The sequence below is a fragment of the Rhinopithecus roxellana genome, chromosome 10 (assembly GCF_007565055.1).
Source record: "Rhinopithecus roxellana isolate Shanxi Qingling chromosome 10, ASM756505v1, whole genome shotgun sequence".
Taxonomy (NCBI): Eukaryota; Metazoa; Chordata; class Mammalia; order Primates; family Cercopithecidae; genus Rhinopithecus; species Rhinopithecus roxellana.
The window spans coordinates 72,145,529-72,170,833 of record NC_044558.1 but is presented as its reverse complement, the minus strand read 5'-3'; the positions used below and the strand labels follow the sequence as shown (position 1 = coordinate 72,170,833).

General features: G+C 38.6%; 1 protein-coding gene across 3 annotated transcripts in view; it reads right to left on the bottom strand.

Moving 5' to 3' along the window:
- Positions 1 to 5,829: 5,829 nt before the first annotated feature.
- The window catches only part of GXYLT1 (glucoside xylosyltransferase 1), a 78,669-nt gene continuing 59,193 nt past the window's right edge, over positions 5,830 to 25,305 (bottom strand). For 2 of the 3 annotated variants that reach the window (XM_010376179.2, XM_010376178.2), the window contains one exon: positions 18,387 to 24,532. In XM_010376179.2, the coding sequence (XP_010374481.1) occupies positions 24,371 to 24,532 (162 nt within the window). In that variant the 3' untranslated portion in view covers positions 18,387 to 24,370. Of the gene's footprint in view, positions 6,164 to 18,386; positions 24,533 to 25,305 lie in introns of those variants that run through there. The other variant, XR_004059714.1, reaches the window with a different exon arrangement.

The window sequence follows — 25,305 nt, the reverse complement described above, 5'->3', positions numbered from 1 at the left end:
TCATATGAGAACCTTCTCTTCAATGTAAGCAGCCCGAAGTACTCAATTTATTCCCTGAGATGAGTAAGGAATCTCTGAAATACTGTGGATTTTTGTTAAAAAAGGAAAGAGACAGAATTATACATTTTCAGACTTTTGATTCACTTTCACATTTCTTTACTGAGTCCTTTCCCACCCTGGCAAGGCAGATATATAAATCTTAGTTTTACAAGGAGAGGGATTGACACATAGGACAAATAGGAGTCAACTAAAGAATTTATAATACAAAAGTTTTGTGCTTAATGTTTTTCTAAAAACCATTCCAAATAAAGATTAAGGTATCTGAACATATAAAAATTCTGTATGTGTTTGGTCAGTCTTGGCAAGGAAGTGGTTGTCAAGGATTTTTTGTTTGTTTGCTTTCACAAGGCAGACTGATTTATCTGCAGGCAAAGTGGGCAAGTGTTTAGAATAATTGATATTTTATATTTTATAAAGTACTCATAATTAATATTATAAATTAACTTCATAGACAACATTTTGGCACAAAAAAGTTGGCAAATGATCAGCAGACTTGACAATTATTTAAAAATGAACATTATAGCAAATGAATCTGTTGTGTGCAGCATATAATTACAGCACTGTAGATAAGGTGCTAAGCTATCAAAAGGAAAAGTATGCTCTAAATTGGACTCCTGGAGCATGAGGGTAGTGAGAAGTACATTACAACACTCTAATAAATTACTCATGTCACCAGCTTGGGCAACATAGTGTGACTTCATCTCTACAAAAAAAAATTTTTAATTAGCTGGGCATGATGGCACACACCTGTAGTCCCAGCTACTCAGAAGGCTGAATGGGATCATTTGAGCAAGGTCAAGGCTGAGCTGAGATCATACTACTGTATTCCAGCCTGGGTGACAGTGTGAAACCCTGTCTCGTGGAAAAAAAAAAAAAAAAATTACCTATGTCAAATGGGCAAATACTAATATAAAAGTCAAGAGAAATTCTCTTTAAAAATAAAAATTAAATAATTCTTCCAATAATTAACTACATTTCCCCAAACAAGACAATATAGCAAAGGGGAAAACAGAAGAACAAAAGGATGCATGTTTGATGTTCTGAAGTGAAGAATGAGACCACTAGGCCAGGTGCGATGGCTCATGCCTATAATCCCAACATTTTGGAAGGCCGAGGCGGGCAGATCACCTGAGGTCAAGAGTTTGAGACCAGCCTGACCAACATGGTGAAACCCCATCTCTACTAAAAATACAAAAATTAGCTGGGCGTGGTGGCAGGTGTCTGTAATCCCAGCTACTCTGGAGGCTGAGGCAGGGAGATTCGCTTGAACCTGGTAGGGGGCGAAGGTTGCAGTGAGCTGAGATCGCGCCATTGCACTCCAGCCTGGGTGACACAGTGAGACTCTGTCTCAAAAAAAGAAAAAAAAAAAAAAAGAATATGACCACTGAAGTCTGGTCTTGCCACTTATTGCTTTGTCTTAGGCAAAATATATGTTTCTATCACTCAGTGTTCTCATCTATAAACTGAGGATAGTACTATCTAACCCATAGTACTACCATAAATATTTGATAAGCTAATTAATATAAAGCAAAAAGCATCATACATACTGCTCAATAAGCATGAACCATCGGAAAAAGCTTAGCTCCTTTAATAAACTGATATGTGTGGGGCAGGAAAAGGGACTTTATGGAAGATGGAGCTTAAAACAGCCAGAGATTAGCTAAATGAGTCTTTTGCACATTTTTAAGCTAATATGCTAATCAGCATCTAGGAATTAGATAGTAAATTGAGAAGAACAGATAGAAAAGAGAATTAAAACTCCTTATGTTAAAAACAGCAACAAATTGTTGAATTAAACATAGTAAGTTGAACTCACATATTTACCTTTGCGTCTTCACTAACTTCCACTAAAATGAAAGTGTGATGGTTAATTTTATGTGTCAACTTGGGTGGGCTAAGGAATGCCCAGATAGCTAGTAAAACATTGTATCTGTGTGTGCCTGTGAGGGTGTTTCTGAAAGAGGTTAGCATTTGAATCAGTAGAATGAGTAAGGAAAATTGCCTTCAGCAATGTGGATGGCCATAATCCAATCCATTAAGGGCTCAAACAGGGGAAAAAAAAAAAGAAATGTAGAGGAAAGGCAAATTCTCTCTTCTTGAGCTGGGACATCCATCTTCTCCTGCTTTTAGACAATGGAGCTCCCAATTCTCAGGTCTTCAGCCTCGGACTAAATTGTACCACTGGCTCCAGGTTCTCCAGCTTGCAGAGAGCAGGTGGTGGCAATTCTCAGCCTCCATTATTGTGTAAGCTAATTCCCATAATAAATTTCCTCATATATAATCCCTATTGGTTCTGTCTCTCTGGAGAACTCTGATAAACACGGATAGTAAAAGAGGAAAGACATAAACCCACATGAACAAAGACAACTGGAAAATAGATAAATGCAGCAACAAAAATTTCAAAACTGGAAAGCAAATGAAGAAGTTATTATCCTCTTCTCTGCTTAAATGTAAGCAGGCAATGGGGAAATCCCAGAAACAAGCTATTTGAATTTCTAAAATCCTGGGGAAATATCAGGAATTGAAGCCCAAGGTGCCACTGAAAGTAAGGGAACTGATAGACTTAATGCATGAGAATTAGCTGAAAGTTCATATAAGATGCTGCTAGACCACAGCCATCTTTTTCACCCCTCCTCTCCCTTCACCTCCCCCCCCGCCCCCTGACTCCCACACCTGCCCTCCACCCTTTGCCACCATGCAACACCATTCCTCCACTATGGCAGAGCCTGGAGTTTAACTGGTTAGAGAGTTTGACCAAAAAGACTGAATTTGGGTACACTGTGCTTCACAGAGAATGAGGGGTATTCTACCAAAAAAAGGTGGGGGTAGTTTAAGTGAAAGGCAACAATCCCTTTCCCCTACTTAGATTCCAAAATATGGCAGTCAATTTCAAACCACATAAACAAGAGTTTCTTAGGAATCTGACCATTACCCCCCACCCCCCCAAAAATACTTATACATAGAGAGTCAGGGGCTCCCAATAAAACAGCACAAATAGATTACTGTGTTATAGAGTCTATCAGGTGATAAATCCCACCCATGCATAGAGTTTCCCATCAGCTTTTAGTTAGCTCTATATTAAATATGAGAAAATAGTCAAGAATCATCAGTCATTAGAAATATTCAATCTAACATGAAAGACAAAGGTCAAAACAAAGAATAAAAAGAAACTGTGACTGAGCTAATACAAAATCATTAATATCCATGGAGAGATAAGAGTGGGTCTTTGAAACAAGAACAATATGCTATTAAAAAGGACATTCAGAGAACAAAAAAAAAAAACTATTCTTGGAAATTAAAAATATGAAAACAAATGAAAAACTCAATAGAGGCCGGGGGCAGTAACTCATGCCTGTAATCCTAGCACTTTAGGAGGCCGAGGCAGGCAGATCACCTGAGGTCAGGAGTTCAAGACCAGCTTGGCCAACATGTTGAAACCCCATCTCTACTAAAAATACCAAAATTAGCTGGGTGTGGTGGTGCACACCTGTAGTCCTAGCTACTCAGGAGGCTGAGGCAGGAGAATCGCTCAAACCTGGGAGGCAGGGGTTGCAGTGAGCCGAGATTGTGCCACTGCACTCCAGCCTGGGCAGCAGAGTGAGACTCTGTCCCAAAAAGGGGAAAAAAAAAAAAAAAGAAAGACTCAATAGAAGTTTGGAGGTAGGAGAGAAATGATAGGTTTATTAGAGAACTAGTCTAGGCTACGAAATGTCTGAAAAATACATGCTCCAGAAAGAGAGATAAAAGGTAAAAGGATTCAAGACAATTTCCCAGAAATAAAGGATCAAATGTCAAATGTCCAAATCAAAAGAGTTTTTTAAGTACCCAGCACAATGAAGGAGAAAAGGCTCATCCCCATGTTCATCATCATGAAATTTCAGAACTCCAGGGAGAATTACACAGCAGAATGAAGACATCCAGGAAGAAAATACTTTAATGGTTTCCAGAAAGACAGGCCATATACAAGAGTTCAAGAATCAGAGTTCCATCAGACATCTCAATAATAATATTACAATTTAGAAGACAATAGAACATATGCCTTCCAAATTTAAAGGCCAGTTGCTGTCCAAATTAGAATTCTATACGCAGCCAAATTATCCAAAAGGGGAACTCTAGAACACATTTAGTTTAGATGTGCAAGATAGGACATTGATTGTTGCCCTTCAATATCTTTCTTCTTCTTTCTGTCCTCCTTCTTCTTCTTTTTATTCTTCTTCTTCTCCTTCTCCTTCGCCTTCTGTAGTAAACATGACAAATTTTATCTGGACCCTTGAACATCCAGGATATGTAAAAATTTTCCAACTTCCTCTGCAGCTAGATGTGTCCATGTGACTAAGTTCTTGGGCCAAAAGTATGTAAGTAGAAGTAATTGATGGTACTCCCCAAAAGTTTTATTAAAAGCTTAAAAGCAGGCCCTTTTCCTTCCATTTTTTTCCTCCATAGCTAAAAAGGAGATGGTAGATGGAACCAGAATATCATTCTTATACTACTGGTGGAAGCCATTTGTTAGGAATGACAAAGGAGCAGGCTAAAAGGAGATTGAGTCCCTGATAATAATAGAACTTCCAAATCAGCTTTGACTACATTTATGTGAGAGAATAAGCTTCTATCTTTTTTCTCATTTAAAAGAAAATTATCAAATTGATCATATTTTTATAAGTTTAAAGATGTGACCATCTTACTTTATTACATCTCCATTAAAACAGTTCAGTATTTAGGTTACAGGTATATGACTGGGAGTTCAATTCTCTTTTGTGATAAGCATAGATTATTTGAGCTATCATTCAATATTCATTTTTCAGAAACATGAAGCTTGTTGACTCACATTCACATTCATATTTGCTACTTTTTAAAATAATTTATCGGGGCCAGGCGCAATGGGTCATACCTATAATCCCAGGACTTTGGGAGGCCTAGGTGGGTGGATCACTTAGGCTCAGGAGTTTGAGACCAGCCTGGGCAACATGGTGAAATCCCATCTCTATCAAAAATACAAAAAATTAGCCGGGTATGGTGGCACACACCTATGGTCCCAGCTACTCAGGAGGCTGAGATGGGAGGATTGCTTGAGCCAGGGAAGCAAAAGTTGCTGTGAGCCAAGACCACACCACTGCATTCCAGCCTGGGTGACAGAGTGAGAGCCCCTCTCAAAAAAAAAAAAAAAAAAAAAAATTCATTTCTCCTCATCTGTGGCATTAAGCCATATTGCTTATAATATGAAGAGCTGTTGACATTTTTCCTACCCATAAACATGACCATATGACCATCACTTACTCATATTTTCATGCATCCAAGTGCATAAAAAGGCAGTAGTACATTTCTTAGAATATACAATTAAAAGCAGATTTTAAATCTACCTGTTTTTCTTAACTTCTGTTTGTTTTCTCCCACAGTTAAGGAAAGTAATAGTAATTTTTCATTTCATTCTAATCACACTAGTAATTTTTCACACGAATACAGTGTGTAATACATTCCCACTGTATTAATCTGTTTTCACACAACTATGAAGAAATACCCGAGACTGGGTAATTTATAAAGGAAAGAGGTTTAATTGACTCACAGTTCCGAATTGCTGGGGAGGCCTCAGGAAACTTACAATCAGGGCAGAAGGCAAAGGAGCAGTAGGCACCTTTTTCACAGGGTGGCAGCGCAGAGTGAGTGCAAGCAGGGGAAATGCCACACATACAAAACCATCAGATCTTGTGAGACTCACTTATTATCATGAGAACAGCATGGGGGAAACCTCCCCCATGATCCAATTACCTCCTTGACACATGGGGATTATTGAGGCTACAATTCAAGGTGAGATTTGGGTGGGAACACAGAGCCAAACCATGTCACACACCAAAGAAAAGTATGCTCTGGTGCCATGAACATTTCCGAAGAGCACTCTTACTAAAGTTTATATTTGAATGCCTGACTGGAAATGCATCGATGTTCAGGGCTTCACCTGCTCTAAAAGTGCACATGTCATATGCCCACACTGTGTCTATCCCCTCCCCGGTGACATGGTCTGGGGTCCAGTGGGGGAAAGGGAACTGGCAAGCAATGACTCTGGCATCATCTCCTCAAGTTCAAGTTTCTTCTCCAACTGCAGCATCATCTGAGAAGCACACCAAAAATAACAGTGTTTGAGTACTATGAAAAAGTAACTGCCCACAAATCTGAAATATAAAATTTGGCAGAGTCATGCACACTTTCTTGTCAAGCATGATACTTGGAATACCAAACTAGCCACTGATTTAATTCACAACCAACTGCTGTGAATCTTTGCTTTGCAGCTGCTATTACTGTGTTATTAATGTGTCCATCGCCATTACCAATGTCTACCAGGGATCCTCCTCTGCATAGCAACATTTTCACATTTTTGATCTGCTTTGTAGTTGCAGGTACAAAAGGCAAACAGACTTTTCAGAAGATTGGTGCTATAAATGGCATAGCTACAGCATACGGCCACGAGAGTCCCACCCACAATCTCAATAAATAAAAAACCCCTAGTTGCTTTTCTTCAAACTGTTGGCTTCAAAATTCGAAGGTAGAATATTTCTTGACTTTCTTTTTTAAGTGTTTCTAGGGATGTGCCTCCCCTTACCTCTTCTGGGAGTTTCTATCTTCTTTACGTCACCATTATTTTGGGTTTCTGTCACTGTAGTCAAACTTATCCTGGCTAATCCTATCTAATGTATAAGTTTATGAAGGTTTTCTTTGTAAATTATTAAGTTCTATAAATATGGATACATATATATTTGTTGATTGCATTATTTAAATATTCTGTATACATGTTTTGTCTTCTTGATATGCAAATTATGAAAATTTACTAAAGTGACACTATGATGGTGGCTTTATCAATTTCTTATATTTCGGGGGAGATTTTGATGTGTATACACAAAACCATTATAAACTAGCCCTTTGCCACATTTTAAACTTTGAGTTTTGATTTTTTCTGATAATACTACATTTGGCTTCTTCCGTTTTTATTTTTCTGCTGTGTCTTTCCCCACTTGCTTATTTTCAAACTTCAGTTGTCACTTGCTTGAGTATTGCAGAATTGATCTCAGATGATTCTGAAGGTTGTGTTTTTTTTTTGTTGGTTTTTTGTTTTTTTTTTGAGATGGAGTCTTGCTCTGTCGCCCAGGCTGAAGTGTAGTGGCACGGTCTCGGCTCACCGCCAGCTCTGCTTCCCGGGTTCACGCCATTCTCCTGCCTCAGCCTCCTGGGGAGCTGGGACTGCAGGCGCCCGCCACCATGCCCGGCTATTTTTTTGTATTTTTAGTAGAGACGGGTTTCACCGTGTTAGCCAGGATGGTTTCGATCTCCTGATCTCGTGATCCGCCCGCCTTGGCCTCCCAAAGTGCTAGGATTACAGGCGTGAGACACCGCGCCCGGCCAGGCAGACTTTTTTTGAGGGATGCTAGACCTGGGAAATTGCCATTAGCCTCACCACTCTCATGGTAAGCATTCAGAAAATGTTGGGATCATTTTGCCTCTGATTTATGGGCAGTTATATAGCTCGGGTCTCTATAATAGTCAGGTTATAAGGCAATAGGCAGGGGTTGTAAAAAGAAGGAGATGAAAATCCTGTGAGAATGGTAAGGTGAGATTCCCTTGTGTAGCAGAATCTTCACTTAGTGCTGTTGGTAATAAACACAACTCTGTTTCCCTATGGAAATCTTTGGAGACTGGCAAGTCCACACCACCATTAGGTAGTATGTTATGTCATATCCTGACTTTGTGGAATTGAGTCCATAAGTTTCCATATTCTTTCCTATAAAAAACATTATATCCTTTAATGACATTGGAATTTTTTCCACCAATCACATCATTTTGTTATGAAAGTCACCAGGTATGTCTTTTGCAGAGAACATGAAGCTAATTGCTGGATTTCTTTTCCTGTAGTATGACCACATGGTTACCCTATCATTTAAAAAATATCTTGCTCATTATTGGACAGCTCTGTTGAGATCTTTAATATGTTCTGATAAAGTATATGTTACTTCTCATCCATTACATTGAACATTTCTACGTGCCAGGTATGTATCAGTGAATAAAATAGAAAAAAAATTAATCCCTGTTTATACTATGGTGAATCAGGGGAAAAGATGTTGACTAACAGAAAGATAATAAACATGGTAAATAAATATGTTATATGTTAGAAGCTGATAAGTACTATGAAGGAAAAAAAAGAGCAAGGTGAGAAGTGAGACATATAGTCGCAATTTGCAACTGTACATTAGTAGTCAGGATAAATGTTTTGGTTATTGCTGTGTAATGAACTACCCCAAGACTTTAATGGCTCAAAGCAACAACCATTTTATTATATCACATGATTTTGTGGGTCAGGAATTTGGCTAGGGCTTAACTGTGCAGTTCTTCTGTTCTGCCTGGTGTCAACTGGTGGCTAGGCTGGGCTGCAAAATCCAACATGACTTCACTGGTCCAAGAGGTTTCAAGATGACTTCACTCACATGCCTAGACTTGACAGGGAGGACCAGAAGCCTAGGCTCAACTGGGACCCTCTCCTTCCTCCATGGAGTGTCAGGATGTCTCCAGGTGGTTTCTAAGCAAGGTGTCAGACTTCTTACAAGGAAACTGAGGATTCTAAGAGTCCCAGGTGGAAATTGCTAGTCTCAAAGCTAAGTCTGCCAAACTTTGTTGGTCCAAGCAGTCATACACCATTCATTATTCAAGGGGATGGGATATGAATTTTTACCTTGATAGGAGAAATGTCAAAAATTTTGTGGCTATGCCTTTACCCAGCAGGAATCATTAGGAAATGACATTTCACTAAAGACTTGAAGAAGATGAGAGAATTGGCCAGGGGATATTTGGGAGAATAGAGTTGCAGAGAGAAAACAACAGGGCAACATTCCCTAGTCAGTAGTGTGTCAGGTATTTCAATGTGACTGAAATAGAATGTGCAGGGGAAGAATATTAAATGGACTATGAGAGAGAAGGGGGAAGGGATGGACTCCCAGCAGATCCTGTGAGTCTTGTAGCCATTTAAGGACTTTGGATTTTACCTGAGTGAATGGTGGATCACTGAGAATTGAACAGAGGTGTGACATATGACATCTTTTAAAAGGATTATTCTAGCTGATATGTTAATAGTCTGTTGCAGTAATTTAAGCAAGAGATCACACTTGCTTAGACAAGCATAGTAGAAACAGAGGTAGTGATGAGTGATTGGATTCTGGATTTATTAACAATTTGAAGATTGATATAAGATTTTTAATGGCTTGAATGTGGAATGTATATGATCAAGGGAAAAGTAAAGAATGATTACAAAGATTTTAGCCATATCTGGCTGGGTGCATGGGTCATGCTTGTAATCCCAGCACGCTGGGAGGCCAAGGTGGGCAGATCATTTGAGGTCAGGAGTTTGAGACCAGCCTGACCAACATGGTAAAACCCCATCTCTACAAAAAATACAAAAAAATTAGCCGGGCATGGTGTCGCATTCTTATAGTCTCACCTACTCGGGAGGCTGAGACAGGAGAAGCGCTTCAACACAGGAGGTGAAGGTTGCAGTGAGCCCAGATCACGCCACTGCACTCCAGCCTGGGTGACAGAGACAGACTCATTCTCAAAAAAAAAAAAAAAATTTAGCCATAGCAGCTGGAAGAATTAATTTACAATCATCTAAATAAAGAAAATTCCAGATAGAGTAAGTTTAAGAGAAAAATTGAGGATTCTGTTTTGGACATGTTAAATATGGGATGGATGTTAGCTATCCTAGGAGAGATGTCAGGAACAAGGAAGACAGAAGAGTGTGGAATTTGGAAGACACTCTTGACTGAAGATATTAAAAATATGATAGATGGTCCATGTTTTTAAAGGCATAGACTGCCGAGGCGGGCGGATCACAAGGTCAGGAGATCGAGACCATCCTGGCTAACACGGTGAAACCCCGTCTCTACTAAAACATACAAAAAACTAGCCGGACGAGGTGGCGGGCGCCTGTAGTCCCAGCTACTCGGGAGGCTGAGGCAGGAGAATGGCGTGAACCCGGGAGGCGGAGCTTGCAGTGAGCTGAGATCTGGCCAGTGCACTCCAGCTTGGGTGACAGAGCGAGACTCCGTCTCAAAAAAAAAAAAAAAAAAAAAAAGGCATAGACTGGATGAGATCACAGAGAGGCTGTGGTGTATTTCAGCATTAAGAGGGTAGAAGAAAATGGAATATCAGAATAGAGACAAAAAGAAGTATTGAATGAGGAAAGAGGAAAACAGTGTGATGAAATGGGGGGTCAAATCAAGAAAGTGTTTCAATGAAAAAAGTGCCTCATCAAATTATGTCAAACTCTGCTCACATGTCAAATAAGAAGAGAATTAGCAATTGGATATTGGAATCAACAGCACACACATCATAGGCGACCCTGACAAGAGAGGAACTGGGGACAAAGAATAACTCTTTCAAAGAATTTTGCTGGGAAAAATTCAGCAGAGTGGAAAAAACTGCAAGGTAAGAGAAAGAGGGAAGAATTGATGGACAATGTTCTTGAATAAACAGAGGGCTTGAGTCTAGGACAAAATGAAGAAAATGGCTTTAGATGGGAGCTGTAGTAACGTGGGGAAGATATAATCTATGGGTGCAGACTCAGGAACATTGGTTTTAATAGATCTAACGCTAGGAATATGTGAAAATTCTAATTGCTGAAAGAAGAAACAATGGTGTCAGCTGAATATGAGGATCGAGGAAGAGGTGCTGCTTGGTTTGAAGAGAAAGGGGAAGGTGTAAACTATCATAGGTAAATGGGAGCCTCAATAGATCAGGGAGTGGTATGGTTTGACTCTGTGTCCCCACCCAAATCTCATCTCGAATTGTAATCCCCACGTGCCAAGGGAGGGAGGGACCTATAATCTTCATGTATCAAGGGAGGAAAGTGATTGGATCATGAGGCAGTTTCCGCCATCCGGTTCTCATCATGGTGAATTCTCATGAGATCTGAAGGTTTTATAAGTGTTTGACCGTTCTTCCTTCATGCTCTCTCTCCTGCCACCTTGTGCAGAAGGTACCTGCTTCCCCTTCCACCATGATTGTAAGTTTCCTGAGGCCTCCCCAGCCATGCAGAACTGTGAATTAAACCTCTTTCCTTTATAAAGTACCCAGTCTCAGGGAAGTTCTTTAGAGCAGTGTGAAAACAGATTAATACAGGGAGATATACAGCATAACTGCTGGCAACATTAAGAGCCACTTGAGGTTGCAAACTACAAAAAAAAAATCCTAAGCCCTCCATCAACTGAATGGATACTTACCTTGGCCAAGGGGACCCCAGAAAAGCCTTGAAACAGTTCCCAGATAAGATGGGACAGGAAGTTGGACATATCTCGTTATACCCTCTCCCTTTCGCAGTTTAGACACAATTGACCAGCATTAGTAAAATAGAGATCATGAAACTGACAGAACAGACTCTTCATGGCAATAAGATACCAAATTATAAAGAGGACCTAAGACCACGTCACAAGGGTTAAGTCATGCACTCCATATTTACAAGAATAAACTATGTTCTAATGACCACAAGGTTTTTGTCTCTAGCAACTAAACAAGCACTGGCCTTGATAAGCAATATTAAAACAGTTGCAGCTCATCCATTGCCAGACGCTGACTGAACCCCTGTTCCACCAGCCATAACCACTGCTTTTATCAAACAGGAGACAATTTCAGAAACTTTCTCCATGTAAAAAGACCACCAACTGAACCATGGACTGGTTCTGGATGGTTTAGGGAGGCTGTGCACTTGCATGCCTTCATGTCCTGAAAAGACCTTAAGTCCCCACCCCAACGTGAACATGGACCACATATTACATGTATGTTCAATAAAAAATGTCTCAGGACCACCTTCATGAACATGCATAGCTCCTCCAGTAATTTGAATACATATGTTTAGCCAACTGTTCGGCAAAAAGCTCTTACCCCAACCCCATCTTCTTTGAAGAGCTTGTCTCTGATCTTGGCCTGAGGCATGCTTCCCAGCCTGTAGGATGGCAACTGTAATCCTTTACAGAAAATAAAAGTCTTCTTTTTTTAAAATGATATATTGTGTGTGGGCTTTTTTTTTTTTTTATGTTTATAAGGTTCATGGCCATGAATTTAAAGTAGGACCAGTAAGCAGTTTTGTTTTTCCTTCAGCCATCTTCAGCTACACTACTGCAGATAAAGAATAGATCTAGAGTTGGATTTAACCAAGGTCATGGTTTTGCCAAAGTAGTATGACCACGTGAGAGAAGGCAAAGTTGAGGGTATATGCATATAAATAATTTTGTTGTTGTTGTTGTTTGAGACAGGGTCTTGCTGTGTCATCCAGGAGGCTGGAGTGCAGTGGTGCAATCTCAGATCTCGGCTCACTGCAGCCTCAACCTCCCAGGCTCAAGTGATTCTCCCACCTCGGCCTCCTGAGTAGCTGAGGCTACAGGTCTATGCCACCATGCCCAGCTAATGGTTTCATATTTTTTTGTAGAGATGGGGTTTCACCATGTTACCCAGGCTGGTCTCAAACTCCTGAGCTAAGGTGTTCCACCCACTTTGGCCTCTCAAAGTGCTGGGATTATAGGTGTGAGCCACCACACCCAGGCACAAGTAAATAATTATAATGATCAAATGGCATGTAATTTGGCAAGAAAAAGAAGAGAGGAGGACATCAAGTGGACAAGGGGCAGTGAAAAGTGGTAGATGAGTAGACTGGAATCCCCATGGAATAGGAAAACCGTTAGAGTCAGGATACTAGAGGAAGTGAACTGGAAAGGAAGGTGGAGGAGGTGGTGATCAGAGAGTGAGATGTACAAGTCCAAAACTATAAAGAGGTTGAAGCAGTTGTAATGACAAGTTTAGACTGTGACTATGAGTGTTGAGGTAGGGTCGGGAAGAGTTTAAGGTGTTTAAAATATCATTTATGTATTTATTGAAATCACCTAGAATATGAAAGTAGTAGTTTTGGTAAGATTAATGAGTCAGACTCTAAAATGATCATGAAATGAGAGGGAATGGGTGATAGAATGAAGGTCTCCTGATCCCACTGTATCTGCTGTTGCTGTATCTGTTGACAGGTTTTTCTCTCTTAACAGAGTAAACATTGGCATTTTGCAAGTTACGTACTTTTTCCTACTGGAAGAAAATTTCAATTCTGGAGATCTGCAGTCGTTATCAAAATCCTGAGGCTCTCCTATGTCTCCTGATGTTTCATATGTCATTCACAAAGGCCCAGACTTCCTGTTCTCGGAATGCACCCCAGTTCTATAAGGAGTATCTTCAGCCTCAGAACAGTCACCTGATTCATTGGCTCTGGAGCCTACTTTCATCAGAGGATCCATCCTATTTTCTCATAGTACAAACTTCTCTCACCAATAGCCACTTCCATTACCCTGAAGTCAAAAGCAGGGAAAGATAAGACACCTGCTCAGTTTGCTTATCACCAGCAATGCCATGGCAAAGTTGTAAGCACAACAGGCATTAGATTAATGCATTAGGAAGACCATTCCAGTTACATTTTGGAAAACAGCTTAGAGGAGCAAGAATGGAGGCAGGGAGACAAACTAGGTAGCTGTGGCCATAATCTAGGTTAAGAGACAGCTTACCTAGATTGATCTAGGCTAGTGGCTGTGGAAACAGGATAAAGACATTCCAAATTAATTCTGGTTTCCAGAACTCATGTTAATCTTTCTCATCTGGGCATTTGCAGTTAAATCTTCTGCTTAGAAAATTCTTCCTCATTGCTCAATTTCCACTTACGAGTAAGAACACGCGATCTTTCATTTTCTGTTCCTGTGTTTAGTTTGCTGAGAATGATGGTTTCCAGCTTCATCAATGTCCCCACAAAGGACATGAATTCATCGTTTTTTATGGCTATATAGTATTCCATGGTGTATATATGCCACATTTTCTTTATCCAGTCTATCATTGATGGGCATTTGGGTTGGTTCCAAGTCTTTGCTATCGTGAATAGTGCTGCAATAACCATACATAACCATACATGTGCATGTGTCTTTATAAAATGATTTATAATATTTTGGGTATATACCCAGTAACGGGATTGCTGGATCAAATGGTATTTCAGGTTCTAGATCCTTGAGGAATCGCCACACTTTCTTCCACAATGGCTGAATATATGCACACATGGAGGGGAACCTCACACACAGGATCCTGTCATGGGGTAGCGGGGTATGGGAGGGAAAGCATTAGGAGAAATTCCTAATGTAGATGACAGGTTGATGGGTGCAGCAAACCATGACATATGTATACCTATGTAACAAAACTTCATGTTCTGCACATGTATCCCTGAACCTAAAGCATAATAATACATACATACATACATACATAAAGTTCTTCCTCACCCTTCTTGCCTAGCCCTTACTTTTCCTTTAGATTTCAGTACAGATGTGATTTCCTCTGGGAAATGTTTCTTATGTCTCAAGAGCTGCTTGACTTCCCTGTGTGGCTATTGCCTCCTGTGCTTATCTGTATCAAATCACATCTTGCAATTATTATTTACCCATATCCCAGTTTCTCAACAGTGGCATTGACATTCTGGATTAGATAATTCTTAGTTGTGGGGAACTGTCCAATGAATAAGATGTTTAGCAGCATTCCTGGCCTCTACCCACTATATGCCAGTAGTACTCATTCTTTTCCTTCCTCCCACCTGTATAGTTGTGTTTGTGACAATCATGTCTCCAAACATTGTCTTATGTCCCCTGGGGGCCAAAACTGCCTCCAGGTGAGAACCACTGACCTAGAAAAATGTATCATTTCCTAATCATTTCCCTATCTCTAGACATTTAGGTTGTTCCCATGTTTATTACAGATTTAAGATTAATGTTATGTGCATGAATCATCAATGATTCCAAAAAGTGAACTAAGAGGGTACATAAAACATACCAACCTTACATTTCCATCTGTAGTTCCTGCATAGTAGATTCACTGTAACTTTTCAGTACTGAGCTTCCTCACATTAAAAAATACAAGCTCCACTCATTACAATTTTTAAAAAATGAAACTCTTCTGGTTTATTTCGCAATCAATGAGGATGGGCATCTTCTGAAGCATTTTAGTTAATGTTTTTGTTTTTTAAATGGCTAGAGTTCAAACTCTTCCAAATTCACAAAAAAAATTCTAACACTTCTCGATTGAAATTCAAATGTTAGTGTTTACCATGTACAGTACTGTGGTCAGGGTACTAAGTGACAGATACTACGGTAAAAACAGAAATGGTGTCTGCTTTGAGAGTTTACATTCTAGAGAGGCATGGTCCAATATGATAGCCACCAGCCACAAGTGGTCATTGAACACTTGAACTGTGGCAAGTTCAAATTGAGAAGTGCACTGTAAATGAAAAATATGCGCTTGGTATGGGGAAAAAATATGAAATACCTTATTTTATACTGACATATCCATATATTTTAGATATACTGAGTTAAATATGTTTCTGGAATTTTGAATACACATATATTTTTATATTTTAAAAATATCTTTTAACCAGTCAAGTGACTCTGTTAATATTTCTAAATGTTAAAGAACAGTGGACAAAGCAAAGACACATTGGTGGTCAATTTTTAATTTTTTCTATCTATCTATCTAAAAAGAGACAAGATCTCACTCTGTTGCCCAGGCTGGAGTTCAATGGCATGATCACAGCTCACTGCAGCCTCAAACTCCAGGGCTTAAGCAATCCTCCTGCCCCAGCTTCCAGAGCAGCTGGGATTACAGGTGCAAGTCACCATACCCAGCTCATTTAAAACTTTTTTTTTTTTTTTTTTTTTTTGAGACCGAGTCTCGCTGTGTTGCCCAGGCTGGAGTGCAGTGGCGCGATCTCGGCTCACTGCAAGCTCCGCCTCCCGGGTTCCCGCCATTCTCCCGCCTCAGCCTCCGAGTAGCTGGGACTACAGGCGCCTGCCACCGCGCCCGGCTAGTTTTTTGTATTTTTAGTAGAGACGGGGTTTCACCGTGTTAGCCAGGAGGGTCTCGATCTCCTGACCTCGTGATCCACCCGCCTCGGCCTCCCAAAGTGCTGGGATAGAGATGGGATCTCACTTTGCTGCCCAGGCTAGTCTCAAACTCCTAGTCTCAAGCAATCCTCCTGTCTCGGCCTCCTAATGTGCTTGGGATTACAGGCATGAGCCACCACATCCAGACCACAAATAGTTTTTAAACTGTTCAAAATATTTTAAAAATATATATGGAAAAGAACCTTGAAGTAACATTTATCAGCCACACCAGTTTCACAAAATCAAGTATTGCTACCTACTAGGTGCAAAAATAACTGCGGTTTTTGCCATTACACATTAAAATGGCAAAATAAAAAAATAACTTTTACACCAACCTATTGGTATGTATCAAACTGTAGAAAATTTCACTTTTAATTTTAAAAAATTTAACATTTATTTTGATACTTACACTACAGTTTTACTCTGATGTTCCTTAAGTTAAATCACATTTAAGCAGAAAATGAGAAACTGGTTTGTTTCTACTTCCCCTATCAAGTTAAAACTCATTTACTTACACTTTTGTACTTCAGAAATCTGTGTAGTAATCTGTATTTAAGGACACTACTATACAATAATCACAGCTATGAATAAGAGTGAGGTGGATCTAATGTATTAAGATGTCACAGATGATGTGAAAAAAGGCAAATTATACAACAGTTTATAAAGCAGAAACCATTTTACAGCCACATTTGTGTGTTCCTGTATGTACACATACATAGCACAAGACTGGGAAGATACCAAATGTTTTTTAGTTGTAGATGGTGAGGAAGTTCCTTCATATTTCACATAATATACTTCTAACTCTTCTGTATTTTTTTTATTATTTCAATTGGGACTTTTAATTTACAAAAAGAATTTTAAAAACATGACAAAGATTGCAAATACGTTTTCATCACAAATTTAAAGGGACTTTTAAACTCTCCTCAGAAGCCATCATCACCTCCAGTCTTTTGAAACCTTTTATGATTGTGACAAAAAAGTATAAAAATTAAAATATACAAAACTGAAAACTGATCGATTGTAACATTCGAGACTTATTTTCTATTAAATTGTCTTTAGTACACATGATTCTCATCTTAGTTGAGACAAGGTCTGACTCTGTAGCCCAGGCTGGAGTGCAGTGGCATGATCTCGGCTCACTGCAACCTCCGCCTCCTGGGTTCAAGCAATTCTCTGGCCTCAGCCTCCCAAGCAGCTGGGACTATGGGCGTGTGCCACCACCCACACCGGGCTAATTTTTATATTTTTTGTAGACAGGGGAGGTTTCACTATGATGCACAGGTTGGTCTCGAACTCCAGGGCTCAAGCGATCCTCCCACCTCAAACCTCTCAAAGTCCTGGAATTACAGGTGTGAGCCACCTTGCCTGGCCTTACAGCTACTTTTTTTTTTTGAGGCAGAGTCTTGCTCTGTCGCCATGCTGCAGTGCAGTGGCGTGATCTCGGCTCACGGCAACCTCTGCCTTCCAGGTTCAAGCTATTCCCCTGCCTCAGCCTCCCGAGTAGCTGGGACTATAGGCACATGCCACCACACCTGGCTAATCTGTATTTTAGTAAACATGGGATTTCAACATGTTGGCCAGGATGGTCTTGATCTCCTGACTTGAGATCCGCCCACCTCAGCCTCCCAGAGTGCTGGGATTACAGGCATGAGCCACCATGCCCAGCCTACAGAGACTTTTAAAAGCAAAACTAGTTTCTGCGATGGAAAAGGGTGTTCTTCTCTAGATGTGAAATTTGACCCGCCTGAAAATTATAGGAAATACTTGGGTCAGTAAAACAACACATGGTCTGTTGCCCACCGAACAGCTATGTTCCAAACTCCCTACAAACTCCTACCCCACCAACTTCATCCAGAACCTGGAAGTTGTTCCCCTTTGTCTGAGCAGCTATTCATCAAGGGGAGGTCATTTTTAATTTCAAGGGCAAATCTTCGTGGTCTGAGCCAATCATAGGAGCTTTATTCCCTTTGAAAAGTGATTGCTTTGGAGATAATGCACATTGCTGTGGCCATGAAAGCAAGTGAATGGGGGCTGGAGAAACGTTCCTCTTACAAAAAAAAAAAAAAAAAAAAAAAAAAAAAAAAAACATATATATATATATTTCAGCCTCTTAGCATCCACCACGTGGAACCTTTGTGGTCACTTTGGAGCCGGAAGGGGAGACATCAGACTCACTTGGTGAGAATGGCAATGCAGGGCAGAAGGTACTAAGGCTCTTGATGACACTGTTCAGCTGCTGAATTAGCCAATCCAGGAACCGCCCTCCACCTAGACTCCTGGTTCTCAAGCACCTCAATCCCAAAGATTCTACAATTGTTTTTGATTGCTAAAATAATCCAGACACATAATTTAAGGAAATAAAATGTTTAGTGAGTAAATGTTTATTTAGTAACAGCAACACATAGTTTCTCAAGAAGAGGATGAACTGAAAACTCCTCTAAGGCAGGATGAAGCAACTTTCCATTATTCTTAGTTTAGACCAGAATCTATCATTTTATATTCTCTTTGAATAACTGTCAAAATACAACAAATACTTAGAGGAAAATGTTCACAGTATACCAAAACATTTTAAGATAAAGAGCAGTGTAAGAGTAGTACTCTCTACAAATCACAGTATACAATGATGCCTTCCTGCAGCTTTAGAACTATTACTACTCAAAATATTAATACATTTATGCAAAATGATTGGGAAAATTGAAATACCTGCAACCTTTTCCAGTTTCTGACTTGAGGAGTAGGTGCAAACCACCATCCTCTTCATAGACCTTCTGTTACAGCATCCATCAAAAACCATTGGTAGAGCTCTCAAATACTGATGACAATGCATGTGATGCATGCGTGCTCTGCTAAGTTTTGAACAGATAACATATTCTACAGCAATGTTCAAGCCCTGGATTATTTTTGCCTGACAAAATAATACTCCAATATTCCCTGAAGAGGTTTTATAAAAAGGTTGAAAATGGCTATTTTTCAAAGCCAATTTCCTTTATTTTTTGAGACAGGGTCTCACTCTGTCACCCAGGCTGGAATGCAACAGTGCAATCTTGGCTCATGCAGCCTCAAACTCTTGCAGCACTCAAGCAATCCTCCTGCCTCAACTTAATGTGTAGCTAGGACCACAGGCACACGCCACCACACCTGGATAATTTAATTTTTTAATTTTTTTGTAGAGATGGGGTCTCACTTTGTCACCTAGGCTGGTCTCAAACTCCTGGGCTCAAGCAATCCTCCTTCCTCGGCCTACCAAAGTGCTGGGATTACACGCATGAGCCACCACACCCAGCCAATTTACTTTTTAATAGAATATACTGCTGCATTATCTTCACGATTTTTTACAAGAGGTTGCTATAGTGTGCTATGTGTGTAAATATTCAGATCCCGTATATAAACTAAATATAATCAAAGGCTCCAAATCAGTTCTTAAGTTTGATATTTAAATGTCGGACCAGGGACCTTCCAAATAGTATTCACAGTATTAATGGTGAGAGAAATTTTCGTTTCTATTTTTTCTTATCTTTTCAAAGTCCCATTAAACATTTGAAATTACTGGTAGAAATGAGGTGATAATAAATATTTTCTATTTAAAAGTCTGACATTGATATGCAATCCATTTTAAACTGTTACATCCAATATGCTATTCTGTTTTTCTCTTTAGTCTTTAATTGCTAAATATTTGAATAACATATTAATTTGTTTTTTAAAAAAAGAATTTTCTTGTACCATTTTTAGATTTGTCTTAAGTTTATATAATTTTGTAAAACCTAGTTTCATGTTTAATGAATTAAGAAACAACAACATCAGAACAGTTTAGCCAGACTTTAATAGGCAAAAAAAGGTTGCTTTGGCATTGTATAAAAAGAATAACTATTATAATACAAATATTTATTTAATCTACTTTATTAAATATTAAAATGCAATAAGGCAATTATTGTTTTAAGACATTTGAAATTGCATTTAATAAATGGATAACTGGCCCCACACCTGACATACTGCACCCCTACTTTTCTTCTCTACTCTAAGGAACCAAAAAAATTATTTTAAAAAACAAATCAGTGCCTTCCTAAAAACATCTCAAAGAGGTTCTGATTACTACTAAGGTATTTATTAATACAAATATGTGAAAAATAAGACAACAAATAATATCTTTTAAGGTATTTCTGCTGTCTTTTGTCCTCTTATATCTACTCAGAATGGTTCAACTGAAAGTATCCTGACTGAGGAATAAATAGGTGTAATTTATTGTTTAATTTGCCATCCAAGGTTGGGCAGTGATTCCCAAACCTGGCCTCTCATCAGTAACATCTGGGAAAACTGCTACAACACATTCCTGGGCCACCTTCAGACCTAATGAAGCAGTCCCCTCCACTTCCAACCTCCACTGGAGAATATGTAGTTAGTCTTGCAGTCTAACACTTGGGATAGCTAAAACGATAAAGCTAAAAAGGAAGATACTTGTATTTCCACAGGTCCTAGCTCACAAACTGGGATCCAGTAAAAAATAAAAAATAATAAAAATTTAAAAATAAAAAAAAACCACACACACACAAAATGTTGAATTGGGACTAAATGATCAGTAAGTCGGGTGATTGGGAGACAACTCTAGTATTAACAAACCAAACACAGCAGGCCCTGCTGCCCCATTCCATGGAAGTCAGCACCTTTCCTGACCCCAGAGAGCCTAGGCAAGCAAACAGATGTAGCATGAGGGCTACAACTCAATAAGTAAATGTTTCCACACCATTTCGCTCCATCTCTACTTCTCAATTTTCCATACATGCATTCCATCTTTTCTCTTCCTCTGCCCTTTGCCATTCCCACTCTTACTCCTTTCTCTTTCCTCACCCCTTTTCTCACTTCCTCTCTTTTCCTTCTTTTTTGATTTAGTTACATCATTCTTTTCTTCTCTACTTTCTCTTCCTGAAAAACTCTTCCTTACATAAAATAAACAAATTCATACTGGAGATATATGTCAGAAAACATTCAGCCTGAGTAAACTGAACGCTCTGTACAGAAGGCAACAGAACAAAACAGAACTTCAAAAGTAACACTGGTGTGGCATAACATAAGCCACACAAAATGCTTCCAAATCCATTATCTCTTCTGAGTCTCATCTTGTGAGGTTTGAAGGGTACACTGATTGTACTTTAAAACCTAAGGCACAGAGAAGGTTAAATAACATGCCTGAGTAACTAAGAAGAGAATCCAGATCTAGCTCACAATCTGGTCTTCTTTTCACTATACCAATAACATCTGACTGGAGGCAAGATGAGAGAGCAATGAGTAAGCACTATTATTATTTCAGGGCCTTAAAACCCTTACATATTATGAACTACTCTTCAGTAGAAAAAAGTATGCACTTTCTTAGAGCGTAAATCACAATATATATTTTTAAAGGTTTCCCAAGTTCTTTTCTACTTCATACAAATGAAGTTTGACTGCATTTTAAAGGCATCCCACTTTGGTAATACTGTAGCCCAGAGAGAGTTCTGAGGTCAGAATACATAGACTCAAATAATAAATCACGTAATTTATATGAACTGCATACATATACTATGTTTTATGAAAGACCATTTATATGAAAATGGAATACATTCTCTAAGTTGTCCATCTATAATTCAACCTCTCATCAACTCCAAGAACTGCATTTCTTTAGAATTCAAAAGAAGAATTACCTTGTCTAAAAATAAATTCAGAAAATTCATTTAAAAATTATTATACACATTTTGTGATACCTTTAATTTTAGGTAGAAACAGTACCTAAAAGAGAGCTTTCACTATTAATTCCATTTATCGTAAAACGATCAATTAGGTCAGGTCTAAATAAACCAGATGAAGAACCTTCCAACTGATCCACCATGTAGAGTGTGTGACAGTGTAAATAATCCACACCATGAGTGAGACCACAGCATACAGTCCAGTTGGATTAAACTGTGACCACGCTCTATACAACTCCCAATCAATTAGAGCCCATGGGGCTGAGATTCTCCGTTCACTGAGGAAATTAAATCTTATCAAACTTACTAATACAAATTCATATCTTGTCATTAACCCCAAATGCTTCCTCTAATATTTCAAAATCACATTTATAATCTACCAACTGTGCCAAGAATTGTGGTATCCTAACTTCAAGTTGGCAAAATAATTTCCAGTGGTTCCCAAAGTAGCTAACATCAAAGTCGTCTGAGGTGACTGTTAAAAACAAAATCATCATGTGACTTATATTCTGTACCCTGATTCTAACAAACCAACTAGAAGATGGCATATTTGAGATAATCAGGGAAATCTGGCTATGAGATGAAGCCGAAGGACTGCTGCTGCTTTTGTTAGGTGTGATATCATGGTATCTACTTAAAGTGTTCACAGCAATGAAATACCACAATGTCTGGGATTTTAAGATACTTAAGCAAAGAAAAAAATGATGACGCAAACATGGTAAGATAGTGATAAGTGTCAGATCTGGATGTTGAGTATCAATGCACTATTCTAGTTTTGTATAATTTTTAAATCTCTTCATTAGAAACTTTTTTACAGACTCCATCCTAGACACAGCATGCCACAGTCTCCAAAGGCCTAGCTCAGGAATCTACTCTTAAGCTCCCAACAAGAATCTCATATAGTCAGGCAGGCAATGATCATTATTTGAGGACCATTAGAAATGATCTAATACATACCCTCCAAACTTCACATTTTTAGTATTCTCATTTTCTACTCAGTACGCTCAATTTCACAGTTTCTTATATCCACCATGGCATTCTGCCAAGGAACTACAACTTGTGTTCTCTAAACCCATCTGTTCTAAGAATGCTGGGCTGGTTATCAACTTCTAATGCATCTTACTTAAACTTTCCTCTCTCAATTTGTCCCTGACTGAACTGCAGACGACAGAACAACTGTACTAACCATCTCTTTCTGCATATTCCATGTCTCCACAGAGGTCACTGTGTCTTCACAAAACTAATTGCCACGATTTTCACTGGTGATATTTTTCCTTCATGATTTTCCATTTTCTACTTGAGCATTAAAATATCAGAGAGAAAAAGAAGATAACCATATAGATAATCGTTGGTAAAATAAGATATGTGCCCCAGCATAGTATATGCTAAGTATTCATAATCTATATTTATATTAGATAACAGGTCAAGAATGCCAAAGAAACAATATTTTTCTCAAGATTTTTAAAAAATTAACTGTTTTAAGTGATACTCAAAAAAGGAAGATATGCAAATCAACCCAATTAAAACCACATTTTCTATAGGTGGATGTAACAATCTTAATCCAAATCATCCACTTAAGTTGTTTAACTTACTTAAAGTAAGGCTCTAGATATTTGCTTCTTCAAAAGTATCTTGCAAGGCCATTATGAGGTAGAAGACAAGTTTAAATGGACCACATTTTTCTACTCCATTGTAACTAAAATTACTACTCACAGAAAGTATATAGCTTATGTATTTTGGTCCATCACATTTTCCACCATCATATGAGTATACTCCCAAGGTTCTCACTTTATCATCAGCATAATACATTTTGCTTCCAGAATGCCCAGTAAAGCTGACATTTTTCATTTAAAGTGATAAAAAAAATCCCCAAATATCTATTTAACAATCTTAAATCTGAGTTTTGGCAAGAGAGTTTAATGCATACAAAATGAAACACTACATTTCTCGCTCGCTCGCTCTCTCACACAAATGCGCACACAGATTAAAACCCCAAAGTTTTCAGTATTTTTCCCCTACCTTACACAGTTCAATGTGTAACATGCAGCTTACTTATAATCTAAAAATAATTTTAAACATGATTGTCATAAAAATATTTTAAAACAGAGATGAAATGTATAAAGGCACACATAGATTGTCAATGGTTACATCAGTTACATCACATTTCTTTAGAAACAGAACTGTTTCTGCTCCTGTAAACAAACTTTTTTCTCACACATTTAAAGTGAGGTTAGTGCTGACATAAAATTATTGCTCTACTCACAGTCTGAGTGTTTGCACTGTTTGAGGTACATTTTCTCCATCTACACACCCCTACCACTCTTGCGAGTATGAGTCAACAGAAGTCTGCAGGTTAAAACCATTCAATAATATTTTCATCAATACTGGAATGATAGTTACATTACAAAACATCAGAGATAAAAAATGTTTCATTGTTGAGGCCCAAGATTTTAACTTATTCTTCATTACCTGAAAATACTGCTCATTTAACTTCTTTAGGGAAAAAAAATTATTCTGGAGATGAATAATTCCTTCCTGAATACTTCATCCAAGACGATTCCTTCACACTTATCCTCTGATTCTTTGTTGTTTTCATTCATTTGATTTAGCAGTCACCAAGAATCATTTTTCCTTTGGTGATCTGGCATAACGATCTCTTACACTTTTTGCTAGTTGTTTGATAAATATTTTGTAAATTTTTCCACAGTATGTATGCACTGTTTTTTGTAGTTCCAGTTCTAAAGGTTTTAATAAGGAACGGATGTTGTCATCTTCAAAAGAGCACTAGAGAAAGAAAATTTTAAAAAATAAAAAATTTAAAAGGCAAAGGTACGTATATAAATTCAATTATTTTCCAAACTTCTTCAATCAGTTTAATATGAACGATCTCCATTTAACGTCTCACAGAAATTAGATGTTTAACAAATATTTTCAATAAATTAAACAGAACTATTATCTCCCATTAAAGAAAGACAGCCATGGTAAATCTCCGGCGGAATCCTGGAGAACGTGCACAAAGGCAGAGAAGACTCTGAAACACTGGTTAAGAAGACAACCAAAAGCTCTACAAGTATCTGGGCGAAACTAATAAAATCTGGACTGCCTAAAGGAAGAGCTTGACCACACACCACACCCACGTCCCACCTTTTAAAAACTACTCTGGTAATAATACTGCTGAGGCTGGAATTGAAGGAAATGAAGTAGAGGCATATGGCAGGAGGAATGCAAGATGATAACACAGTTCGGCATTTCCCACAGAACCCTAACTGCACAGAAAGATCCCAACAATAAACACATTTGAAAACTGCTAAATATTAGGCACGCCTCATGGGGATTCAGACTGGCACAGGCAAAAGTCTAAAAAGTAAAACGGAAAATAAATCTGTTTAGTGTTGTTTGACTGTTTGTCCCAAGATATATTTTTGGCTAGAGTCCTTCTCTTACTATAAAATATACTAGTATCAAGAAATATATTTTGGAAAAGGCTGTGGTAGTAAAGTGGAAATAATGTGTAATCTTTGTATTTTCAACCAGGTATTTTGTGATTTAGTATTTTC